This window comes from Bubalus bubalis, chromosome 1 (assembly GCF_019923935.1).
Source record: "Bubalus bubalis isolate 160015118507 breed Murrah chromosome 1, NDDB_SH_1, whole genome shotgun sequence".
Taxonomy (NCBI): domain Eukaryota; kingdom Metazoa; phylum Chordata; class Mammalia; order Artiodactyla; family Bovidae; genus Bubalus; species Bubalus bubalis.
In genome coordinates, this window is record NC_059157.1 from 5425103 (window position 1) to 5445899 (window position 20797).

General features: G+C 49.3%; 2 protein-coding genes across 9 annotated transcripts in view; one reads left to right on the plus strand and one right to left on the minus strand.

The window, feature by feature from the left end:
- The window catches only part of RARB (retinoic acid receptor beta), a 451744-nt gene extending 433692 nt beyond the window's left edge, over positions 1 to 18052 (plus strand). For all 3 annotated transcript variants that reach the window (XM_044924897.2, XM_006068951.4, XM_044924863.2), the window contains 3 exons: positions 13908 to 14112; positions 15112 to 15270; positions 16662 to 18052. In XM_044924897.2, coding sequence (XP_044780832.2) covers positions 13908 to 14112; positions 15112 to 15270; positions 16662 to 16858 — 561 coding nt within the window. In that variant the 3' untranslated portion in view covers positions 16859 to 18052. The remainder of the gene's footprint in view (positions 1 to 13907; positions 14113 to 15111; positions 15271 to 16661) is intronic.
- A 52-nt stretch (positions 18053 to 18104) lies between these two features.
- The window catches only part of TOP2B (DNA topoisomerase II beta), a 97679-nt gene continuing 94986 nt past the window's right edge, over positions 18105 to 20797 (minus strand). For all 6 annotated transcript variants that reach the window (XM_044924793.2, XM_044924817.2, XM_025286710.3 and 3 more), the window contains 2 exons: positions 19477 to 19571; positions 18105 to 18593 (listed from right to left, as the gene is read on the minus strand). In XM_044924793.2, coding sequence (XP_044780728.1) covers positions 18429 to 18593; positions 19477 to 19571 — 260 coding nt within the window. In that variant the 3' untranslated portion in view covers positions 18105 to 18428. The remainder of the gene's footprint in view (positions 18594 to 19476; positions 19572 to 20797) is intronic.

Sequence of the window (20797 nt, forward strand, 5' to 3'; positions counted from 1 at the left end):
TGCACCAGTTTACATTCCCACCAACAGTGGAGGAGGGTTCCCGTCTCTCTGCACCCTCTCCAGCATTTATTGTTTGTGGAATTTTTTGATGATAGCCATTCTGGTTGGTGTGAGGTGATGTTAATATCTCATTGTAGCTCTGAGTTTTTCGGTAATTAGCAGGTGTCATGCATCTTTCCACGTGCCTGCTTGCCATCTGTATGTCGTCTTTGGAGAAATGTCTGTTTAGGTCTTCTGCCCGTTTGTTGAGTGGGTTGTTTGTTTTGAAGCTGTTAAGCATCGTGAACTGTTGCTCAATTCCGGGGACTATTCCCTTGTCAGTCACATCATTTGCAAATATTTTCTCCCAGTCTGTGGGTTGTCTTTTCATTTTGTTTATTGTTTCTTTTGCTGTGCAGAAGCTTTTGAGTAGATGCTATTTATTTTCATTTTTATTTCCATTATTCTGGGAGATGGATCAAAAAAGATACTGTTGCAATTTTATATCAGAGAGTGTTCTGTCTGTGTTTTCCTCTAGGAGATTTAAGTGTCCAGTCTCAGATTTAGGTCTCTAATCCGTTTTGAGCTTATTTTTGTGTGTAGTGTTAAAGAATGATCTGATTTCTTCTTTTTTTTTTTTTTTTTTTTGTATGTAACTGTTCAGGTTTCTCTGCACCATTTGTTGAAGAGACTGTTTTTCCAACACTGTGTAGCCTTGTCTCTTTTGTCATAGATGGATTGACGATGGGGCATGGTTTATTTCTGGGCTTTGTATTCTGTTCCATTCATCTTTATTTCTGTTTTGTGCCAGAAAATGCAGCTTTTGATGACTGTAGCTCTGTAGTGTAGTCTGAAGACAGGGGCCTGATTCTTCCTGCTCCATTTTTCTTTTTCAAGATTGCTTTGGCTTCTGGGTTTTGTGTGTTTCTGTACAGATTTTTAGGGATTTTTTTTTTTATTCTAGTTCTGTGAAAAATACTATTGGTAATTTAATAGGGATTGTGTTGAATCTGTGGATTGCCGTGAATAGTATGTTTCATTGTGACAATTTTGATTCTTCCAACCCAAGCATGTGGTGTGTCTTTCCATCCGTGTATCATCAGTTTTGTCCATCAGCGTCTTACAGGTATCAGGGTATGGGTCTTTGGCCTCCTTAGATACTAGGTTTATTCCTAGGCATTTTATTATTTTTGTTGCAGGGCTAAATGGGATTGTTTCCCTAATTTCTCTTTCCAAACTTTCATTATTAGTGTGCAACTACACAAGAGATTTCTGTGTATCTCTTGTACACACACCTCACTGCATTTATCGATGAGCTCCAGGAGGTTTCTGGAAGCTGCCGTAGAATTTTTTGTGTATAGTGTCATGTCATCTGCAGATATTGAAAAATCCTTACATCTCTGATAAATCCCCGTTGCCATGGTGTATGATCCTTTAAATGTATTGTTGGATTCTGTTCGCTGGTGTTTCGTTGAGGATTTTTGTATCTTGTGTTCATCAGGACTGTCAGCCTGTGATTTTCCTTTCCTGTGATATCACACCTGGTTTTGGTATCAAGGTGATGGTGGCCTTGTGGAGTGAGTTGGGCGGTGTTCTGTCCTCTGAAACTTTGGGGAAGAGTTTCAGAAGGATAGGCATTAACTTTCCTCTTAATGTTTGGTAGAATTTGCCTGCGAAGCCATCTGGTCCTAGACTCTCGTTTGTTGAAAGTTTTTAAGTTTCAGCTTCAGGACGTCTGACTGATTGGTCTGTTCGTATTTTCTCTCTCTTCCTACCTCCTTCCATCTTCCTTTCTTCTTGGAGTTTGTCAGTTTCTTCTGGGTTGTCAGTTTTATCGGCATCTAGTTGCTTGTGATGATAATCTCTTACGAGTCTGTTTCTCTGCACTGTACCTTCTCTTTTTTCATTTCTGATTTCATTTCTTCTTTTTTTTTTTGGATGAATGTGGCTAAAGGTTTATCAGTTTTCTTTATCTTCTCAAAGAAATGGCTTTTTGGCTTCATTGACCTTTGCTGTTTTTTTGTTCGTTTCTATTTTTTCTGCCTTGTTCTGTGGTTTTTTCAAACTTTGAGGTTTTGTTGTTGTTCTTTGTCTAACTGCTCTAGGTATAAGATTGGGTGGTTTGAGGGGGTTTTTGTTGGTGTCTTGAGGTACGTTTGTATTGCTGTAAACTTCCTCTTAGAACTGCTCTTGCTGCATCCCAGAGGTTTTTTGGGTTGTGATGTTTTCATTTTCACTCATCTCTAGGAATTTTTTTGTTTCCTCTTTGATTTCTTCAGCAATCCGTTGTTTGTTTAGTAACATATTGTTTAGCCTCCAGGTTTCTGTGCTTTTTACAGTCTTTTTCTTGTAGTTGATTTCTGATCTCATAGAGTTGTGGTCAGAGAAGATGCTTGATATGCTTTCAGTTTTCTTGAGTTTGCGTAGGTTTGCTTTGTGGCCCAGCGTGTGATCTGTTCTGGAGAATGTTCCTTGTACACTTGGGAAGAATGTGTGTTTGCTGATTCTGGACTAAATGCTCTATGAATATTGATTAAGTCCATCTGGTTTAATGTGTCATTTAAAGCCTGTGTTTCATTGTTGATTTTGGTGTTAGATGATCTGTCCATTGATGAAGCTGGGGTGTTAAAGTCCCCACTATTACTGTGTTACTGTCGGTTTTCCCTTTTATGGCTCTTAGTATTTGCATTATATATTGATGTGCTCCTGTGGTAGATATATATTTACAGTTATATTTTCTTGTTGATCCTTGTGATCATTATGTAGTATCTTTTTTTGTCTCTTATAAGTCTTTATCTTAAAGTCTATTCGTAGGATTTCCCTGGCAGTCCAGTGGTTAAGAATCCGCCTTGCAGTGCAGGGGACACGGGTTCGCTCCCTGGTTGGGGAACTAAGATCCCACGTGCTGCAGAGCACCTGAGCCTGCCGGCCGCAACTGCTGGGCCCACGTGCCACAGCTGACACCTGGGGCAGCCCGAGAAGCACACTTAAGAAAAGAAAGTCTGTTTGTCTGATATGAGTGTTGCTCCTTGAGCTTTCTTTTGATTTCTGTTTGCATGGAATACATTTTCCTATATTTGAAGTGGGTCTCTTGTAGATTAAATGCTCCAACCAAAAGACATAGACTGGCCGAAATGGATCAAAAGGAAATCAGTCCTGAATATTCACTGGAAAGACTGATGCTGAAGCTGAAGCTCCAATGCTTTGGCCACCTGATGCTAAGAGCTGACTCACTGGAAAAGACCCTGATGCTGGGAGGGATTGGGGGCAGGAGGAGAAGGGGACGACAGAGGATGAGATGGTTTGATGGCATCAGTGACTCAATGGACCGGAGTTTGGGTGAACTCTGGGAGTTGGTGATGGATAGGGAGGCCTGGCGGGCTGCGGTTCATGGGGTCGTGAGTGACCGAGCTGAACGGCACTCAGTCTCTGCTGCTGTGTTCAGGCGTGCGAGGACCCTCTCTAGTGGCGGTGCACAGGCGTCTCTCGCTGCCGAGCACAGGCTCTCGGGCAGGCGGGCTTCGGTTGCTGGTGCTCACAGGCTTCAGCAGTTGTGGCTCGCAGGCTCCAGGGTGTGCACTCAGCAGTGTGGCGCGTGGCTTAGTCGGCCCACAGTGTGTGGGATCTTCCTGGAGCCGGCCTTGGCAGGCAGTGTTTAACCACTCTACCCGCAGGGAGGCCCCTTCTCTTGACTTGATGATTAGTGTTGTCTTTGGATTCCCTTTTCTTTTTTGTGTATCTGTTGTAGATTTTTCTGTTTGCAACTACCACGAGTTTCTCTTTTAAAAAAACAACAACTGCGTGTTCGGCTGCAGCACAGGGGCTGTGTGCTGTGCCCGCGGGCTCTCTCCCTGGGGCCCACAGGCTCGTGTGGTGTTTGGGCTCAGTACTTGTGGTGCGGGTGCTCAGTAGTTGCATCGCGTGGGCTTAGTGGCTCCACAGCATGTGAGATCTTAGTTCCCCTGTGCTGTGCTGAGTCAGTCAGGGCCCCATGACTCAGTCTGCGACCCCATGGACTGTAGCCCACCAGGCTCCTCTGTCCGTGGGATTCTGCAGGCCAGAACACTGGGGTGGGTGGCCACCACCAGGGATCAGACCTGCGTCCCCTGCCTTGTGAGATGGATTCCTAAGCAGTGGACCACCAGGGAAGCCTCACTGAGGTTACGACGTGGCATCTTCTGTATAAACAAGGTTTGTGTGTTTCTTAAGCTGCGGGCCCTTTCATTTCAAATGCGTTAGCAGTCTCTTGTGTCTGCTCCCCTGGTTCCCGGTGCCTGGTTTGATGTCATTTCGTGTGGGGGTGATTTCCTACCTTTACTATCTGTTTGCTTTTACTGGTAAGCATTTCCGTTCATAATTTCCCTGTTTGTAGTTTTGGCCTTTTCTTTTCCACTTAGAGAAGTTCCCTTAGTATTTGTTACAAAGCTGGTTTGGTAATGCGGAATTCTCTTAGCTTTTACTTGTCTATGACTCTTTGATTTTTCCCTTAGATGTGAATGAGCACCTTGCTGGGTGGGTCATTCTTGATTGTAGTTCTTCCCTTTATCACTTTGAAAATGTTGTGCCACGCCCTCTGGCCTGCAGAGTTTCTGTTGAGAAATCTGCCGATACCCTTAGGGAGTTCCTTTGTGTGTTACTTGTTACTGTTCCTTTGTTGCTTTTAATATTTTTTCTTTGCCTTTGATTTTTGCTAATTTGATTACTACAGGTCTCGACATGTTTCTCCTTGGGTTTATCCTGCCTGGGACACTCTGTACTTTGTGGACTTGAGTATTTCTTTTCTCATGTTACGGATATTTTCAGCTATCACATCTTAAGATACTTTCTCGGGTCCATTCTCTCTTCTCCGTGGGAATGTTGGTGCATTCAGTGTTGTTCCAGAGGTCTCTTTCTTCATTCTCTTTTCCTTATTCTGCTCCATGGCAGTGATTTCCAGCATTCTGTGTTCCAGCTCACTTTATCTGGTCTTCCTCCTTGCTTATTCTGGTTTGATCCCCTCTAGTGTATTTTTCGTTCCAGGTATTGTTTATCTGCTTGTTTTCTCTTTATTTCTTCTAGGTGTTCGTTAAACACTTCTTGCACCTTTCCTGTATTCCCTCCATTCTTCTTCTGAACTCATGGGTCATCTTCACTATCATTATTCTGAGTTCTTTTTATAGGAGGTTGCCTGTCACCGCTTCACTTAGTCCTTGTTCTGGGGTTCCAGCTCCTTCTTTCCTTTGGGAACATTCCTTTGATGTCTCATTTTGTCTTAGCTTTCTGTGACTGTCTTTTCTGTTCCATGGGCTGCAGAATTGTCGTTCTTGCTTCTGTCATCTGTTTCCTGGTGGCTGAGGCTAGGAGGCTTGTCCTGGCTCCCTGATGGGACTCCACTGGCAGGCAGAGTTGGGTCTTGTCCCTCTGGCGGGAAGGACTGTGCTCAGGGAGACCTGAAGCTTGTCTGCTGATGGAGCGGGCCGTGTTCCCATGCCGTGTTGCTTGGCCTTAAGTGACCCGGCACAGGCTCCTACGGGATGTTTGATGGGGCCGATGGCGGCCTTCGGGGGCATCACACCGGTGGGCACTTCCCAGAGTTGCTGCTGCCGCTGCCTTTGTCTCCACAGTGAGCCTCAGACACGTGCCCTCCGCACCCCCCACAGCCTCCACAGGAGACCCTGCAGTGCCAGCCTCTCACGAGGCTACCGCTTTTCCCCCCAGTTCCTGGGGTACACAGGTCCTCGTGTGTGCCCTTCAGGAGTAGAGTCTCTGTCTCCCCCACTTGCGTGGAATTCCTGCAGTCACACCTGCTTGCCCTCCAAGTCGGATTCTCTGGGGGCCCCTCCTTCCATCGCCAGAGCCCCAGGCTGGGACGCCCACGCGGGCTCGGGCCTCTCACGCCCGGGGGAGAGCTTCTCCGATGTGACTGTTTCCCAGTCTGTGCGTTGCCCACCCTGAGGGTAAGGGGTTGGCTTTATTGTGATTCCTTCCTCCTGCCCTTTCACTATGGCTTCTTTGTCTTTGGGCATGGAGTATCTTTTTAATAGTTCCAGTGTGTTTTTTGCTTTTTGATGATGATGATTTTTCATCAGTTGCGATTTTGGTGGTGTTGTGAGAAGGGAATGCGCTCAGGTCCTTACACTCTGCCATCTGGAGCGGACCTGTCTTTGTATGTCTTTTCTTCCCTGCCTCTTCGGCTCCCCCTTTCGTGATGTGATGACTGCCTTTCTTGTCGTGTTCGGATCGCTTTTTCTTTTTTGTGTGTGTTCGTCTATTGTGCAGTTCTGGCTTGTGGTTGCCGTGATGCTTTGATACTGAGGTCTGTATGTAAGCAAGCTGTTTTCCGTTGCTGGTCTTCTGATTTCCAGTGCATTTCCAGTGTCCTGCATTTGTTCCCTCCTCCTCTCACAGTTGCTGGTTTTGATGTCGTGTTCTGTGTGTGGGTGATTTCCTACCTGTGTGCTTGCCTTTGCCAGTGAGTTTTTCCATTCATAATTTTCATGTTTGTAGCTGCAGTGTTTAATTTTCTGCTTAGAGAAGTTCCTTTAGCGTTTGTTACAAAGCTGGTTTTGCTTGTCTGCAGAGCTTTTCATTTCTCTGCCAAATCTGAATGAGAGTCTTGCTGGGTAGAGTATTTTGGTTGCAGCTTCTTGCTTTTTGTGACCTTAAATACCTCATCCACTCCCTTCTGGTCCGCACAGTTTCTCCTTGAAGATAAACTGATAACCTTATGAGATTTCCTAGTATGTTACTTTATCGCTTTTCCCTTTTTGCTTTTAATATTTTCTCTTCGTTTTTTCAGTTTGGTTACCATGTGTCTTGGCATGTTCCTCCTTGAGTTTGTCCTGCCTGAGGCGCTGCACTTCCTGGACTTGGGTGACTGTTTCCTTTCCAGCGTTATGAAATTTTTCAGCTATCACCTCTTCAGATATTTTCTCAGGTCTTTCCTCTCTCCTTGTGGGCCCCACATAATGAGAATGTTGGTAGATTTAGTGTTGTCCCAGGCCTCTTAGATTGTCCTCATCTCATTCCTTTTTCTTTATTCCATGGCAGTGATTTTGAACATTTAGTCTTCCAGTTTATTTATTCATTCTGCTCAGTTATTCTGCTGTTTATTCCTTCTAGTGTATTTTATTTAATTGAAGGTTAATTGCTTTATAAAATTGTGTTGGTTTCTGCCAAACACCAACATGAATCAGCCACAGGTGTACATATGTCTCCTCCCCACTGAACCTCCCTGCCACATCCCTCCCCATCGCACGCCTCTAGGTTGATACAGAGCCCGTCTGTGTTCCCTGAGTCATCCAGCACATCCCCACTGGCTATGTGTTGTACATGTGGTAACGTAAGTGTCCATGTTACTCTCTCCGTACATCCCACCCTCTCCTTCCTGCCCCCTGCCATGTCCATAAGTCTCTTCTCTGTCTGGGTTTCCATTGCTGCCCTGCAGGTAACTTCATCAGTATAATCTTTCTAGATTCCATGTATTTGCATTAGTATATGATACTTGTTTTTGTCTCTCTGACTGACTTCATTCTGTATAACAGACTCTAGGTTCATCCACCTCATCAGAACAGACTCAAATGCATTCCTTTTTAAGGCCGAGTAACACTGTATTGTACGTACGTATCACAGCGTCTTCATCCGTTCATCTGTCGATGGACATCTGGTTGCTTCCATGATCTTGGTATTGTAAGTAGAGCTGCAGTGAACATTGGGGTACATGTGTCTTTTTCAGTTTTGGTTTCCTCAGGGTGTATGCCTAGGAGTGGGATTGCTGGGTCATATGGTGGCTTTATTCTTAGTTTTTTTTAAGGAATCTCCATACCGTCTTCCATAGTGGCTGTATCAATTTACATTCCCACCGGCAGTGCAAGAGCATTCCCTTTCCTCCACACCCTCTTCAGCATTTATTGTTTGTAGACTTTGATGAGGGCCATTCTGACTGGTGTGAGGTGATATCTCATTGTAATTTTGATTTGCATTTCTCTAATAACAAGCGATGTTAAGCAGCTTTTCATGTTTGTTAGCCATCTGGATGTCTTCTTTGGAGAAATGTGTATTTAGGTCTTTTTTCCACTTTTTGACTGGGTTGTTTGTTTTTCTGGCATTGAGTTGTATGAGCTGCTTGTATACTTTGGAACTTAATCCTTTGTCAGTTGTTTCATTTGCTATTATTTTTCCTATTCTGAGGGTTGTCTTTCACCTTGTTAATAGTTTCCTTTGCTGTGCAAAAACTTTTTAAGTTTAATGAGGCCCCCCCTTGTTTACTTTTGTTTTTATTAATCTAGGAGGTGGGGTCATAGAGGATCTTGCCTTAATTTATGTCATCAAGTGTTCTGCCTGTTTTCCTCTGAGAGTTGTGTAGTTTCTGGTCTTAGATTTGGTCTTTAATCCATTTTGAGTTTGTCTTTGTGTAGATGTTAGGAAGGGATCTGGTTTCATCTTTTACGTGTATCTGTCCAGCTTTCCCACCACCACTTATTGAAGAGGCTGTCTTTGCCTCTTGTATATTGTCTATTTTTGCCTCCTTTGTCAGAAATAAGGTACCCATAGGTGCGTGGGTTCCTTTCTGAGTTTTCTCTCTTGTTCCATTGGTCTGCATTTCTGTTTTTGTGCCAGTACCATACTGTCTTGATGACTGTAGCTTTGTAGTATAGTCTGAAGTCAGTCCCTGACTTCTGGGAGGTTGATTCCTCCAGCTCCATTCTTCTTTCTCAAGATTGGTTTGGCTCTTCAGGGTCTTTTGTGTTTCCATGTAAATTGTGAAATATTTTTGTTCTGGTTCTCTGAAAAATACCATTGGTAATTTGAGAGGCATCACATCGAATCTGTAGATTGCATTTGGTAATATAGTCATTTTCATAGTATTGATTCTTCCAGCCCAGAAATGGGGAATCTCTCTCCATCTGTGTATGTCATCTTTGATTTCTTTAATCGGTGTCATAACTTTCTGTATACAGTTCTTTTGTCTCCTTAGGTAAGTTTATTCCTAGATATTTAATTCTTTTTGTTGCATTGGTGAATGGGATTGATTCCTTAATTTCTCTGATTTTTCATTGTTAGTATATAGAAATGCAAGTGATTTCTGGGTATTGATTTTGTATCCTACAACTTTGCTAGATTCACTGATGAGCTCTAGTAATTTTCTGATACTATCTCTAGGGTTTTCTCTACAGTGTCATGTCCTCTGCAAACAGTGAGAGCTTTAATTCTTCTTTTCCAACCTGGATTCCTTTCATTTCATTTTCTTCTCTGATTGCCGAAGCTAGGACTTCCCAAAACTATGTAGAGTAATAGTGGTGAGATTGTGCACCTTGTCTTGTTCCTGATCTCAGAGGGAATGCTTTCAGTTTTTCACCATTGAGAATAATGTTTGCTGTAGGTTTATCATATATGGCCTTTACTATGTTGAGGTAGGTTCCTTCTGTGCCCATTTTTTGAAGAGTTTTTTTATCATAAATGGGTGCTGAATTTTGTCAAAGGCTTTTTCTGCATCTATTGAGATTATCATATCTTTCAATTTGTTATTATGGTGTATCACATCAATTTTGCGTATATTGAAGAATCCTTGCATCCTTCAGATAAACTCAAATTGATCATGGTGTATGAGGTTTTTAATGTGTTGTTGGGATCTGTTTGTTAGAATTTTGTTGAGGATTTTTGCATCTATGTTCATCATTGATACTGGCCTGTAACTTCGTGTTGTCTTTGTCCGACCTTCTAGTGTATTTTTCATTCCAGTTACTGTGTTGTACAGCTTTTTGTTGGTTAAATTTTCTAGGTCTCTGTTAAACGTGTTGTGTATTTTCTTGGTCTATTCTTCCGTTCCTTTTCTGAGATCTTGGACCATCTTGAGTACCATTACTCTGAATTCTTTTTCAGACACATTGTCTCTCTCTACCCCACTTGGTTATTTTTCTGGGGTTTCATCTCATTGCTTTGTCTGAGACATATTTCTTTGCCATCTTATCTTTGCCCAACTTTCTGGGTTTGTGGTCTCCGTTCCTCAAGGCAGAACCGTAATTCTTCTGGGTTCTGGTGTCTGCCCTGTGGACGGTGAGGTTGGTTCGGGGACTCGTGCAGCCCTCCTGGTGGGAAGGGCTGGAGCCTGCCCTCTGGGGGCACAGCTGGGTCTTGGCCCTGTGGTGGGAGGACCGTGTCAAGGGGTGGGTTTGAGGCAGCTGTGGGCTCAGCGCCGGCCTGCCACCAGTGGGGCTGTCCTCTTGCCCATCATTTGACCTGAGGTGTCCCCGCACTGGAACCCGCCGGCCGCTGGGCGGGCCAGGCCTCAGTGCAGACGGCGGCCTCTGGGGGCGTCTGCTATGACGGGCGTCCCCAGTCCCTCTGCCCCCAGTGTCCCTGTGCCCCCGAGACCCTTTCGAGCAGCCTGTGGTCTGGGCCCCGCTCCTGTGCAGTCTGCTTTCGCTGGGTCTCAGTGGGCGCACACCTCGTGTGCCTCCACGAGCAGAGTCTCTGGTCCCCCCAGTCCTGTGGACTCCTTGCAATCCAGCCCCACTGGCCTCCAAAGCCAGATGCTCCGGGGGCGGCTCCTCCCAGCACCAGACCCCCGGGCTGGACAGCGGACATGGGACTCTGGTTGTTGTGAGAGAATCTCTGTGGCATCGTCGTCCAGCGTGTGGGTCGGTGCCCCTCCCGCAGCAGGTGTGGGGTTTGTTTGTTCTGTGGAAGTGCCCCTCCCACCGGTCACTGTGGCTGCTGCTTTGTCTTTGGAAGTGGAGTGTGTCTCAGTCGGCTCCAGTCCTCCGGCCGCTGGTTGTGCGCGGTTGGCTGTGAGTCTGGCGCTTTCGTGAGCGGCGGTGAGCCCGGGCCCCTTCTGCTCTGCGGACGTGTCTCCAGCCAGCTGACCTTTCAGTACCTGCCGGGCGCCGGGCCCCGGGGGCAGGGAGCTGCAGGCCGAGCCAGTGGCCGCGACGCCAGGCGCCCGCCACGGCCTGTTAGTCTCGCCTGGCGTGCCTCCCAAAGTGCTCTGAAAGTGCCTCCCTGAGCCTGACCTCAGGCTGGGCGGGGAGGGCCGGGCTCCCCACCCTGCGTTTCCTCCTCAGACAGCCCCGCGCAGCAGGTCTCCCGGGGCGGCCCCTCCTGTGCGCGGCGGCCTCGTCACAGTGCAGCCCCCGTGGTTAGACGCTCCGGTCAGGACCTGCCCCTGATGGCCAGACAGTCAGTGCAGAGAACGAGATGGTGAACGGGTGTTTTCTTTGCCAAAACACTTAGAAATCACCAGATTCCATACGCCCCTTGCAGGGGGTTAGCAGGTGGAGAGTTCCTCGATGAGCGAGTGAATGTTCGCTCGTCACCGCCGTGTGGCCGCGTTGCCCGGTGCTGAGGGCACAGCAGGACATTCCCCATCCGAGGGTTCGCACTGTCACGTGGCAGTGACGCCCCTGCCCCGAGCCAGCCAGCGCCACAGGGAGAAGCCGGGCGGGCCTCCTGCGGCTCAGGACGGGTGGAGGGAGCTGTGGGGGCGCAGGTCCAGGCCGCCAGGTCTGGGGGTCTGGCCGGGAGGGCCGCGCGCGCTCACGCCTCCCGCTGTGTTCCCCAGGTGTGCGCTGTCCGTTGTCTGTGACCCGTGTCGCTGCCCAGACTGAGCCCCTGAGGACAGTCTCGTCGCGCAGCCCCTGCTGTCGGGAGCTCATGGCGGGGCTCTCGGGGTGGGGGGGTGGCCACGGGTACTGGGGGGGCTGCCTCATCTGCAGGCCTGACTGGGGCGGCCGACGCTTCCAGGCCGGCTCATCACACTTGCCCGGAGGCTGCGGCTGCTGCTGAGCAGAGGGCTGGGCTGCTGGGGACCCGGCAGCCGTCTCCCATGGCCTTGTCACAGGCCGGCCGTCCCCTGCGCCCCATCTCAGGGGCAGGGCGTGGGCTGCGCCCCCTTTGCAGGGGGGCTGACATTCCACTCTCCAGAGGAGGGGCCACACAGAGTGGATTCAAACAGCCACGTGTGTTACACCTCAGCTTTTAAACAGTTTTATTTCATGTTTCAAAAAAAATGGGGTGAAGTGGTATAAAAGGGTCGTTTTTAGGATGAGTGTTCCCTGCCCCCCAGGCAGCGACGGTGCGTTGAGCCCCAGGTAGACCATCGGCCGCTGGCAGACGCGCGGAGGGTCGCAGGCACGGCTGGTGTGCACACCTGGCAGGGCCGGGGAAGCTGGAGTCCGGGGTCTGGGGGCCCGCGGCACTGGGACGACTGCGGCCGGAGTCTGCGCACGGCTCTGCCCTGCCCACCCGCAGGGCGGAGGGGGGGCGCGGACGGGCCGCCTGCCCGCCCCTGGGGCCCTGCTTGGCGCCCTGAGGAAGGCCAGGGCCCCTGCCGCGAGGAGGGCCGGCCTCGCCCGCCTGTGAGGGCTGCACCCCTGCCAGGCCACTGGTCCTCGGGCTCTCAGACGAGGGGTGCCCACCCCAAGAAGGGCTGGTGTGACGCCGGGGCTGTCGCGGGGCGAGCCGGGGCCCCGGGCTGTGTCTCGGGCCCACACCCTCCCCCGCCCCGCGTTCTCCCCTCCTGACGCCCGCTGTCTTGGTCAGCGGTGTCGGACTCTCCGGGGAGAGAGGCCACAGGACAGAGTGGAATCGCTTCTTCAGAACCGCTTGTCGTCTGGCCTGAGGAGTGAGGCCCTGCAGGGTGGAACAGGCCCGGGGCGCAGCGTCTGAGCATGGGTTTCGGGGGAGCCTTGGGCGCCTTGCAGACCCCGGGGGGCTCTTGTGCACAGGGAGCTGCAGAGGCTGGTCTGGTGCTTGTTGGTCCCACCGGAAGCGAGGGTAGAGGCCCCGCGCCGTGAGCCTCTGTGGACTCAGGGATGCGGGTCCCCTCCCGCCAGGCACCGCCTGGCGTGAGCCCTCGGCCCGCGCCTCGTCTCCTGGGGCTTTCTAGAGAGTTAAGGCCCGTCCCGTGACGTCCGGGCCCCTCCACGCTCTGACAGCGGGGCAGCTGCTGGCCTCCGTGGGAACGCCGTCTGAGCAAGCCCCTCCGGTGGTGTGACGGGGGCGCCGCGCTCTGACTCAGGGCCACCGCTCCCGGGGGGGCGGGTCACCATGGACGGCCCCGCCGGCTGGGGGCGTGAGGCCAGCTCCCCGAGAGGCGGCCGGGTGCTGGGGGTCTGGGGGCGGAGGCCGAGCGCCCGGGACCCACGTGCCCCAGGACAGGCTGGTGGCTGCAGGCCGGGGTGGCGGTGGTGTCTGCCTCGGGCAGATACTGCAATTCAGTCCTTCACAGACAGCGCGGTGCCCTGACCGGAGGTGGAGTGGCCTTGCCCAGCAGGGCTGCTTCTCCAGGAGACCCCACCAGGCCTCCAGGCTGAGCCCCTCCCCGCCCTGGGGCTGCCCTGCTCCCCCCGCTGCTCCCAGCCCCTCGCTGGCTCAGCCTGCCCCCTGGGGTCACGGTCTCGGGGCGTCCCCCGGGTGGGGGGCCAGCTCAGTCCAGCCTTCCTGAGCCCGGAGCCCCTGGTCTGTAAGAAGCGTCGTCAGCCCGCCAGCTCCTCTGCTAGCGTAACCGAGAGCATGTGGAGCGCTGGCTTTGCGCTGGGCGCTTACAGTGTAAATGTTGGCCTTTTTTTTGGTAGACTAAGCTCTTCAAAAAAAAAAATTGACTCTTCTTCCTCTTTCATCCCCAGCACCTGGCGCAGTGCCTGGGATATAAGTAGGTACTCAGTGAATGTTTACTTGAGTCAAATGAATCACTTTTAGCATAAACAGATATTTCTCAAAATTTCTTGTGTCCTATTTATTATTCCCTAAATAAGATTTCGCCCTTGTTTTGACGCGTGTGGTCTTTTGGAGGAAGAGCTGGAGCAGCGATGGCACCCAAGGCGGGTGGGGTGGGGGGCTCATCCGCCCCAGAGCCCTTGGAACCTTCCTGGGATTCCCTCCCTGGGTCCCCAGGGAGGCCGTCGGGCCAGGCCTGTGTTGATGATCTGGCCGTGGTGGTTTCCTCCCAGATTCTCAGAATCTGCACCAGGTACACCCCAGAGCAAGACACTATGACGTTTTCGGACGGCCTGACCCTGAATCGAACCCAGATGCACAACGCCGGCTTTGGCCCTCTGACTGACCTGGTGTTCACCTTCGCCGGCCAGCTCCTGCCGCTGGAGATGGACGACGCGGAGACCGGCCTTCTCAGCGCCATCTGCCTGATCTGTGGAGGTACCACCGCCCAGAACACCCTCGTGAGAGTCCGTGGAGAGCAGCTCACACTTGTAAATTATGGGAGACTCTTCATCTCCACTTTGGAGTTGTTTTGCATGGAAAAGGACATGTGGATAAAACCAGGCATGCATGCTTAGAGTTCGTTGCATTTTTCCGTATTATAAGTTAAAGGCATTTGGGGTTTTCCTGCTCTGAAATTCCAAAATGCTACTTCTGCATTGCCACAGCTGCTGTTTTAAAGGTAGGATCAGACCGTCGTAAAGTGAACTGCCTGGGGACGTTGTTAGGATGAGTCAGGGAGCCTGCTGGTGCTGTTTGCCAAGGCGGGGGCTGGGAATTGTAGTCCCGGCGTTGGCCGCCCACCTCTGGAGGGCTGGTGTGAAACCAGGTTCTGTTTGGTGGTGACACCCTCACTGGCCCCCCAGGAGCCCGAAACAGGGTGGTTAAGGAGCTACTGCCTTTAATTGGGGCTGGTTTACCTGCATTTAACCATCTGGGTCAGGGCTCCTCTAATTCAGTTCAGTAGTGACACCTCCTGGTCACGAGAAGTAATTCTCTGCCGGGGATAAAAGCCACCAGCCTTCCAAATGTGGTTTGACCAACAAGGGCAGTCATTTTCAAGTATCACAGCTTAAAACAGTGGCATCTGTGTGCTCAGTCACGTCCAACGCTTTTGTGACCCCTTGAACTCTATCCTGCCAGGCTCCTCCTCCATGGGATTCTCCAGGCAAGAATCCTGGAGTGGGTTGCCATTTCCTCCTCCAGGGGATCTTCCCGACCCAGGGATGGAACCCGAGTTTCCTGCATTGGCAGGCGGGTGCTTTACCACTGAGCCACCTGGAAAGCCCAGAACAGCCGCACACACCTTCAAATGTGTTTATGGGATTGAATCTCAAGATTAATGTGAGGAGGCGGGGGCGTGGGCAGGACTCGCCAGAGTACAGAGCTCATTCTGTCCTGACCTCAATTATTTAATACCTTGTTTCTGGAATCCAGACCGTCAGGACCTTGAGGAACCAACAAAAGTAGATAAGCTACAAGAACCGCTGCTGGAAGCACTGAAAATTTACATCAGAAAGAGACGGCCCAGCAAGCCTCACATGTTCCCAAAGATCCTGATGAAGATCACAGACCTCCGCAGCATCAGCGCGAAAGGTGCGTCCCGCCCGCCGCACCCCGCCTGCCAGGTGGGCTGGCCGTCCTGACCGACCGCTGCACGTGGCCTTTTTAGAAACCCTGGGTTTTAATGCAGGGCGTTTGACAGTAGGTACCTTTCTGTTACCATTTTGGAATTCATTTCTCACTGACAAAAAGAAGTAGGGTGCCTCCTCTTAAACCTCATACCTTAGCCCACGCAGTGATCTTAGCAGATTATGAGAATAGCTTTACAGTTTCGTGTGACTTAAGTGATTAGAAAAAGCATTTCCAAGAGAACATACTGAACCCCGGGTGGCTGGCTTTGTCCTTTTCTCGTTGCGTGCGTGTCACTCCAGCTTTCCACACACTCTTTGGTTTCTGTGCACTTAATCCCAGTTTTTCCTGATCACCCAAACCTCAAGAGAAAACGAGCGGGCCTCCAGGCGCCCATTGCGGTCCCCTCTCTCCGCAGGCAGCTTTGCTTGTGCACCTCTAAGAAAGGGGAGTTTTCTTCCCGGAGAGGTGTTCCTGTTCTTGGCTAGTGATTTCCAGTTTGCACGGCCAATGGGGCAGTTACAGAAGTGTGGGGAGCCACAAGCTGGCTGCAGGCCAGAGCAGAGCGCTCCTGCGCGAGGGCAGGCGGGCCGCGTCCCTGGGCGGACCTGCGGCTTCCCCTTCCCCGAGGGCTGCTGAGCAGGGGATTAGGTCACGTTTCAGAAGGTGCTTAGAAGCACAGCACTCGTGTTTGCCCGGCAGTTTGCGCCCCCGAGCCCCTTCTCAGAGGCCTGGGAGGACATGTAGTGCCGACCACTGGCGCCATGAGGGCTTTGACCTCACAGCGGTGATGCTGCTGCGCTCGCCCGGCAGTGCTCACGGGATGGGAGTCCTGTGACCCGCGTCGTCCACACGGGGGGCTTGGGCACTTGCAGTGTGGTCGGTGCCACTGAGGCAGTGTTCTGAGTGGCAGGCAGCGTGACGGATTTTACCCGAGCCTCCTGCGTTGCAGGCAGATTCTTTGCCGCCTGAGCCCCCAGCGAAGCCCTTCAGTATTGAGGAGCCGCAGGTAGCGAGCGGCGGGGCTGCTGGCGTCCCCTGGGGCCCCTCGGGTCCTCCGCCTCTCCTGGGGCATTGTCGTCTTTTCGGTCTTTTCAAGAGACACTTCCTGGTCTTGCATCAGGAGCGTCTCTGTCAGTGATGCTGAGTGAACACATACCAGGATTGCTTCCCAGAACTGGCCGAGTGGTGGAGTCGATCACATCTCCCCGTCTCCGCTGCTGCCCACAGCGGGAGCAGGGGTGTCGGCGCCGTCCCATGCGCAGGCCCCGGCGCCCCGAGCTCCCCCACCATGAGGGGGTGAGAGCAGACTTGGGTATCCCTATCTACCGGATTCTGTTCTCTCTTTCTAAAAGGTGCAGAGCGTGTAATTACCTTGAAGATGGAAATCCCTGGTTCGATGCCACCGCTCATTCAGGAAATGCTGGAGAACTCTGAAGGGCACGAGCCCTTGACCCCCAGCTCCGGCGGACACACGGCGGAGCCCAGCCCCAGCGTCTCCCCCAGCTCCGTGGAGCACAGCGGCGTCAGCCAGTCCCCGCTGCTGCAGTGAGACACTTTCTGGCTACTCCAACATTCCCCAGAACCTTCACTCCTGGGATTTAAAATGCAAGAAACATTTTTACTGCTGCTTAGTTTTTGGACTGAAAATATATTAAAACTCAAGAAGGACCAAGAAGTTTTCGTATGTATCAATATATACCCCTCGCTGTCTAACTTACCTACAAGTACAAACTTTTTAAATTCTAAAAATCAGCCATTTCATGCAACCCCAAACTAGTTAAAAGCTTCTATTTTCCTCTTTGAACACTCAAGATTGCATGGCAAAGACCCAGTCAACACGGTTCACCCGGGTCGTGTTTCCGAAGACTCTGTACATACAGCAGTGCGTCCGCGGCTGTCCTCTCATGTCCCACACTCCAGGTCACCAAGACCCGCGGTCGTGGAGCAGATTACTGTGCGTGTCCAGTTAAGAGAGGGTCAAAAGGATAAGTGTTTTGCTTTCAGAGAACAATCAAGACATCCAGGTAAGGAAGCGGAGTATTGTAGTGTGACGGGATGAGGCTAAAGATACTCGAATTCGCTTAGTGTAGACGCTTGTCCTTGCTCTTCGGATGCTCTCAAACCGCGTCTTTTATTTCCTGTCGCCCAGTAAATGTATACAGATTCACTGCACTAGCAGAAGAGAGTTCTCCATCAGTGTAACTGCCAGTTCGGTTATCAGACGTCATTTGTTCAGTTGTTGATGTCACTTTAAATTAAAAATGGTTTATTACTTGTTTAATGACGTAACTACACAATTTTTTTAAGATACATTTTTACAGCGATGATAGCCTCCAAGGCAGCAGCGCTGTTCAGTGTTAATACGCTTTTGTTTACCTGTTCACAAGCCATTACGGAGGTTTCATGGGATGGCGATGGGCTGGTCTGCCACCTGTACCAGGCAGCTCTGTGTCCTGAGAGGGAGGGGCTGATCCCCCCAAAGTCATGGGCAGAGAGTCTGCATCCTTGGGCCTGGCTCAGTCACTCTGAAGTGGGGTGGAGTGGTTAACAGATACAAGTGTCAGCTTCTTAGTTCTCATTTAAGCACTAGTGGATTTTTTTTTTGATATATTAGCAGGTCTGTGATGTGCTCTCACTGGCTGTTTGTACATTGAGATCGTTTAACAGTGCATTCTATGTTCATATACTGTTTACCTTTTTCCATGGAGTCTCCTGGCAAAGAATAAAATATATTTATTTTAAAGGTGTATGGGAGCTTTTACTGCACGTTCATCTTTAGTTAAAGAGACGGAGAACACAGTTCCATTTTTAATGTTTAAATTTCATTTCAAAAAGCAGGTCTGTAGTCTGCAATCATGACAATTAAAATCTGTGCTAATGCACAAGTCTATAACAATTCTACAAGCCAATCAGACAGTACATGACATTTCAATGAGTAAAAAAGAGCATAAAACTGTATGTGTAAGAACAAAATGTTAAAAGGCCTACCACAATAATAAAAAACCATCAATTACATCATCACATTAAAATAAGCCAGATGTACAAAAGTCTGAGACAGAAAAGACAAAAAGGACAACACAAGTTATCTTCTGAGAACTGTTTCTGTGCTCGGTGGGCACTTAATTAAACATTGCAAAATCGACATCTTCCTCATCAGAGTCTGCAAAATATTTTACTTCTTTCCTTGCCCGGCCAGTCCGCGGCAGCGATGGGGGGTCGGTGGTGAGGTCTGAGGGGAAGAGGTCCACGTCTGAGTCCTCATCCAAAGAGGTTTTCTTCGGCTTCTGGGGTTTTTAAAAAAAGTTAAAACACCAAAGTTAAAGAAAAGGACTAGTTATTCCTTCACTTATTTTGAGACATACTGAAAATAATGGTTCTTGTAAGATCAGAACTATAATGCTAAGTAACTTAAGTGTGAGGCCCATTACCTAATTCTCTATAATAGTAATACTTACACCATTACTTCTTTCTAAACTTATGTTACCCAGCAACTATGCACAGAAAAGTAAAAATTCAACTTACTGCTAAGTACCTATCAGTTCATGAGAAGAAAACAAGACTGTTCACAGTAGGTTGTACATAAGGTAAGTATTTATAAACATGCAGAGAATGGTCACCAGGAAGGACCCCAGTCCCAGCAGACGACTGGGTGGAAAGGGTCAATGTAAAGACCACCACACAGCTAACGGCATCTGTTTGTATTTTTAAGTTTTAAAAGGAAGACACAGAAAAGGGGGGGCATTTGATGTTATTAATTTACCTAAAAGAGATAATGTACTTCTGGAGAAGCATCAGGCTAATTGGGAAAATTATCCACAGTCAAAGGAGTTCAAGTTAGAAAATCAAATTAGTCCTTGTCAAATCAATTTGCAAAAAAGAAATAGCTTTTATTCGATCTGAAAATTAATATTTCAGTTAAGGACGCATGCAACTTCTGCCGCTGGAGGAAGTGGAGTACTCTTAAGTAGGCTAATTTATGCGACACTTGTATCCAAGAGATGGTCCTGATTATATAAATTTTATACCTGGATAACTTTTTAACCATAAACAAGCCCCCTATGGATAAGAGATGCTGGGTTAAAGCTGTAACGAGACATTCTAGTAATAAGCAAACTAAGCCAGTTACACATCATCTTAAAAGCATACATTAAAAGATGCTCCTATTACCTTGCTTGGTGGTTTGGAGGTTTTCCTGCCAGGATTGTAATCACCTTCATTTTCAGAGCCAGATGCTTTCCTTTTCTTTGCCCCTCGGCCTTTACCTTAAAATGATACAAAGCAGTTTTTTCTCCCAAAGTTAAGTGCAGGATAACAAGATAAACACCAGAACACACTTTCCTTCTCGGGCGTGCCCAGCTGGCCCTGCAACCCTGATCTCAGTGTGACCGACAGGGAAACGTCTCTCAGCATCACTTGAGTCACGCCGACCCCAGAACCTAAGGTATTTCACAAACACATTTAAACTAGTGGGCACGTCCTAGTGACAGATTTTAATGACCAAGCCCCTAATACATAAAACATTTGCACATCCCATGGTACCTGGGCCTGAAACAAAAATCTTGGTATGTAGTACTAAAAATTAGTTCCTAATTTGCCACAGACTAGTACTTTTAAAAATATAATATGAATCACTAGGAAAGTAATATATGTGGTTTAAATGCTTACTCTAAATTTTACTTATCACACTAGTAACAACCACTGCATATCCCATTTTAAGCAGCACAATCCTAAAGTAAATCACCCCAGCATTAGTCATGAGAGCACCTGTCAAATCTCCACATTCCTTCCCAGATTAGAATCACCCCCCTGTAGCCTAGTTTCTTTGTCTACCTCATTCTCATTGGAGGAGGAAGGCGAAAAGGTAAAACATGAATGGTTATCAAATGTTCCTACAGTGAAGCCAGAGATAGAAAATAGAACTAAATGGCAACTCTAAATGTGTTAAAGTTCGGGAGCTATGGCTAGATTGTATGGTAAGAAAAGATAGCTATGTGGCCTTGGGATGTCACATTTGATCAGATGAATCAGTAAGATGGCACTGTTTGAAGCCATGCACGTGAATAGGTCCACCTCCCAAGTCCCTGTTTCTCGTCTGCCCCCATTCTCCCTTGGGGCCATCTAGGTCTCTTTATCTCCTTACCCCAACCACCACTTTAAGAAATAGACACGCTGACGGCAGTATCTTATCAGGTGGTGAAAGACGGAACCGCTACCGTTAGAGAAACCACGTCTTCCATAGAAAGCATCCCTGAGACCCGCAGACCACGGGGAGAGGAACTGGTGCTGTGCCCAGGAGGGGCCCCAAGGGCAGCTGTTTCCACTCCCAGACGAGGACGAGGCTCTGCCTGCCAGTCCTGGCTCCAGCCTCCTGCAAGGAGTCCCACACTTGAAGAGAAGCCCTCACAGCCTTTTGAGGAATGACTTCCAGAGAGTCCCCTGCAGGGGGTCTTTGACGCATTCTCTGGTTGCAAAAGAGGTCTTTGTTTCA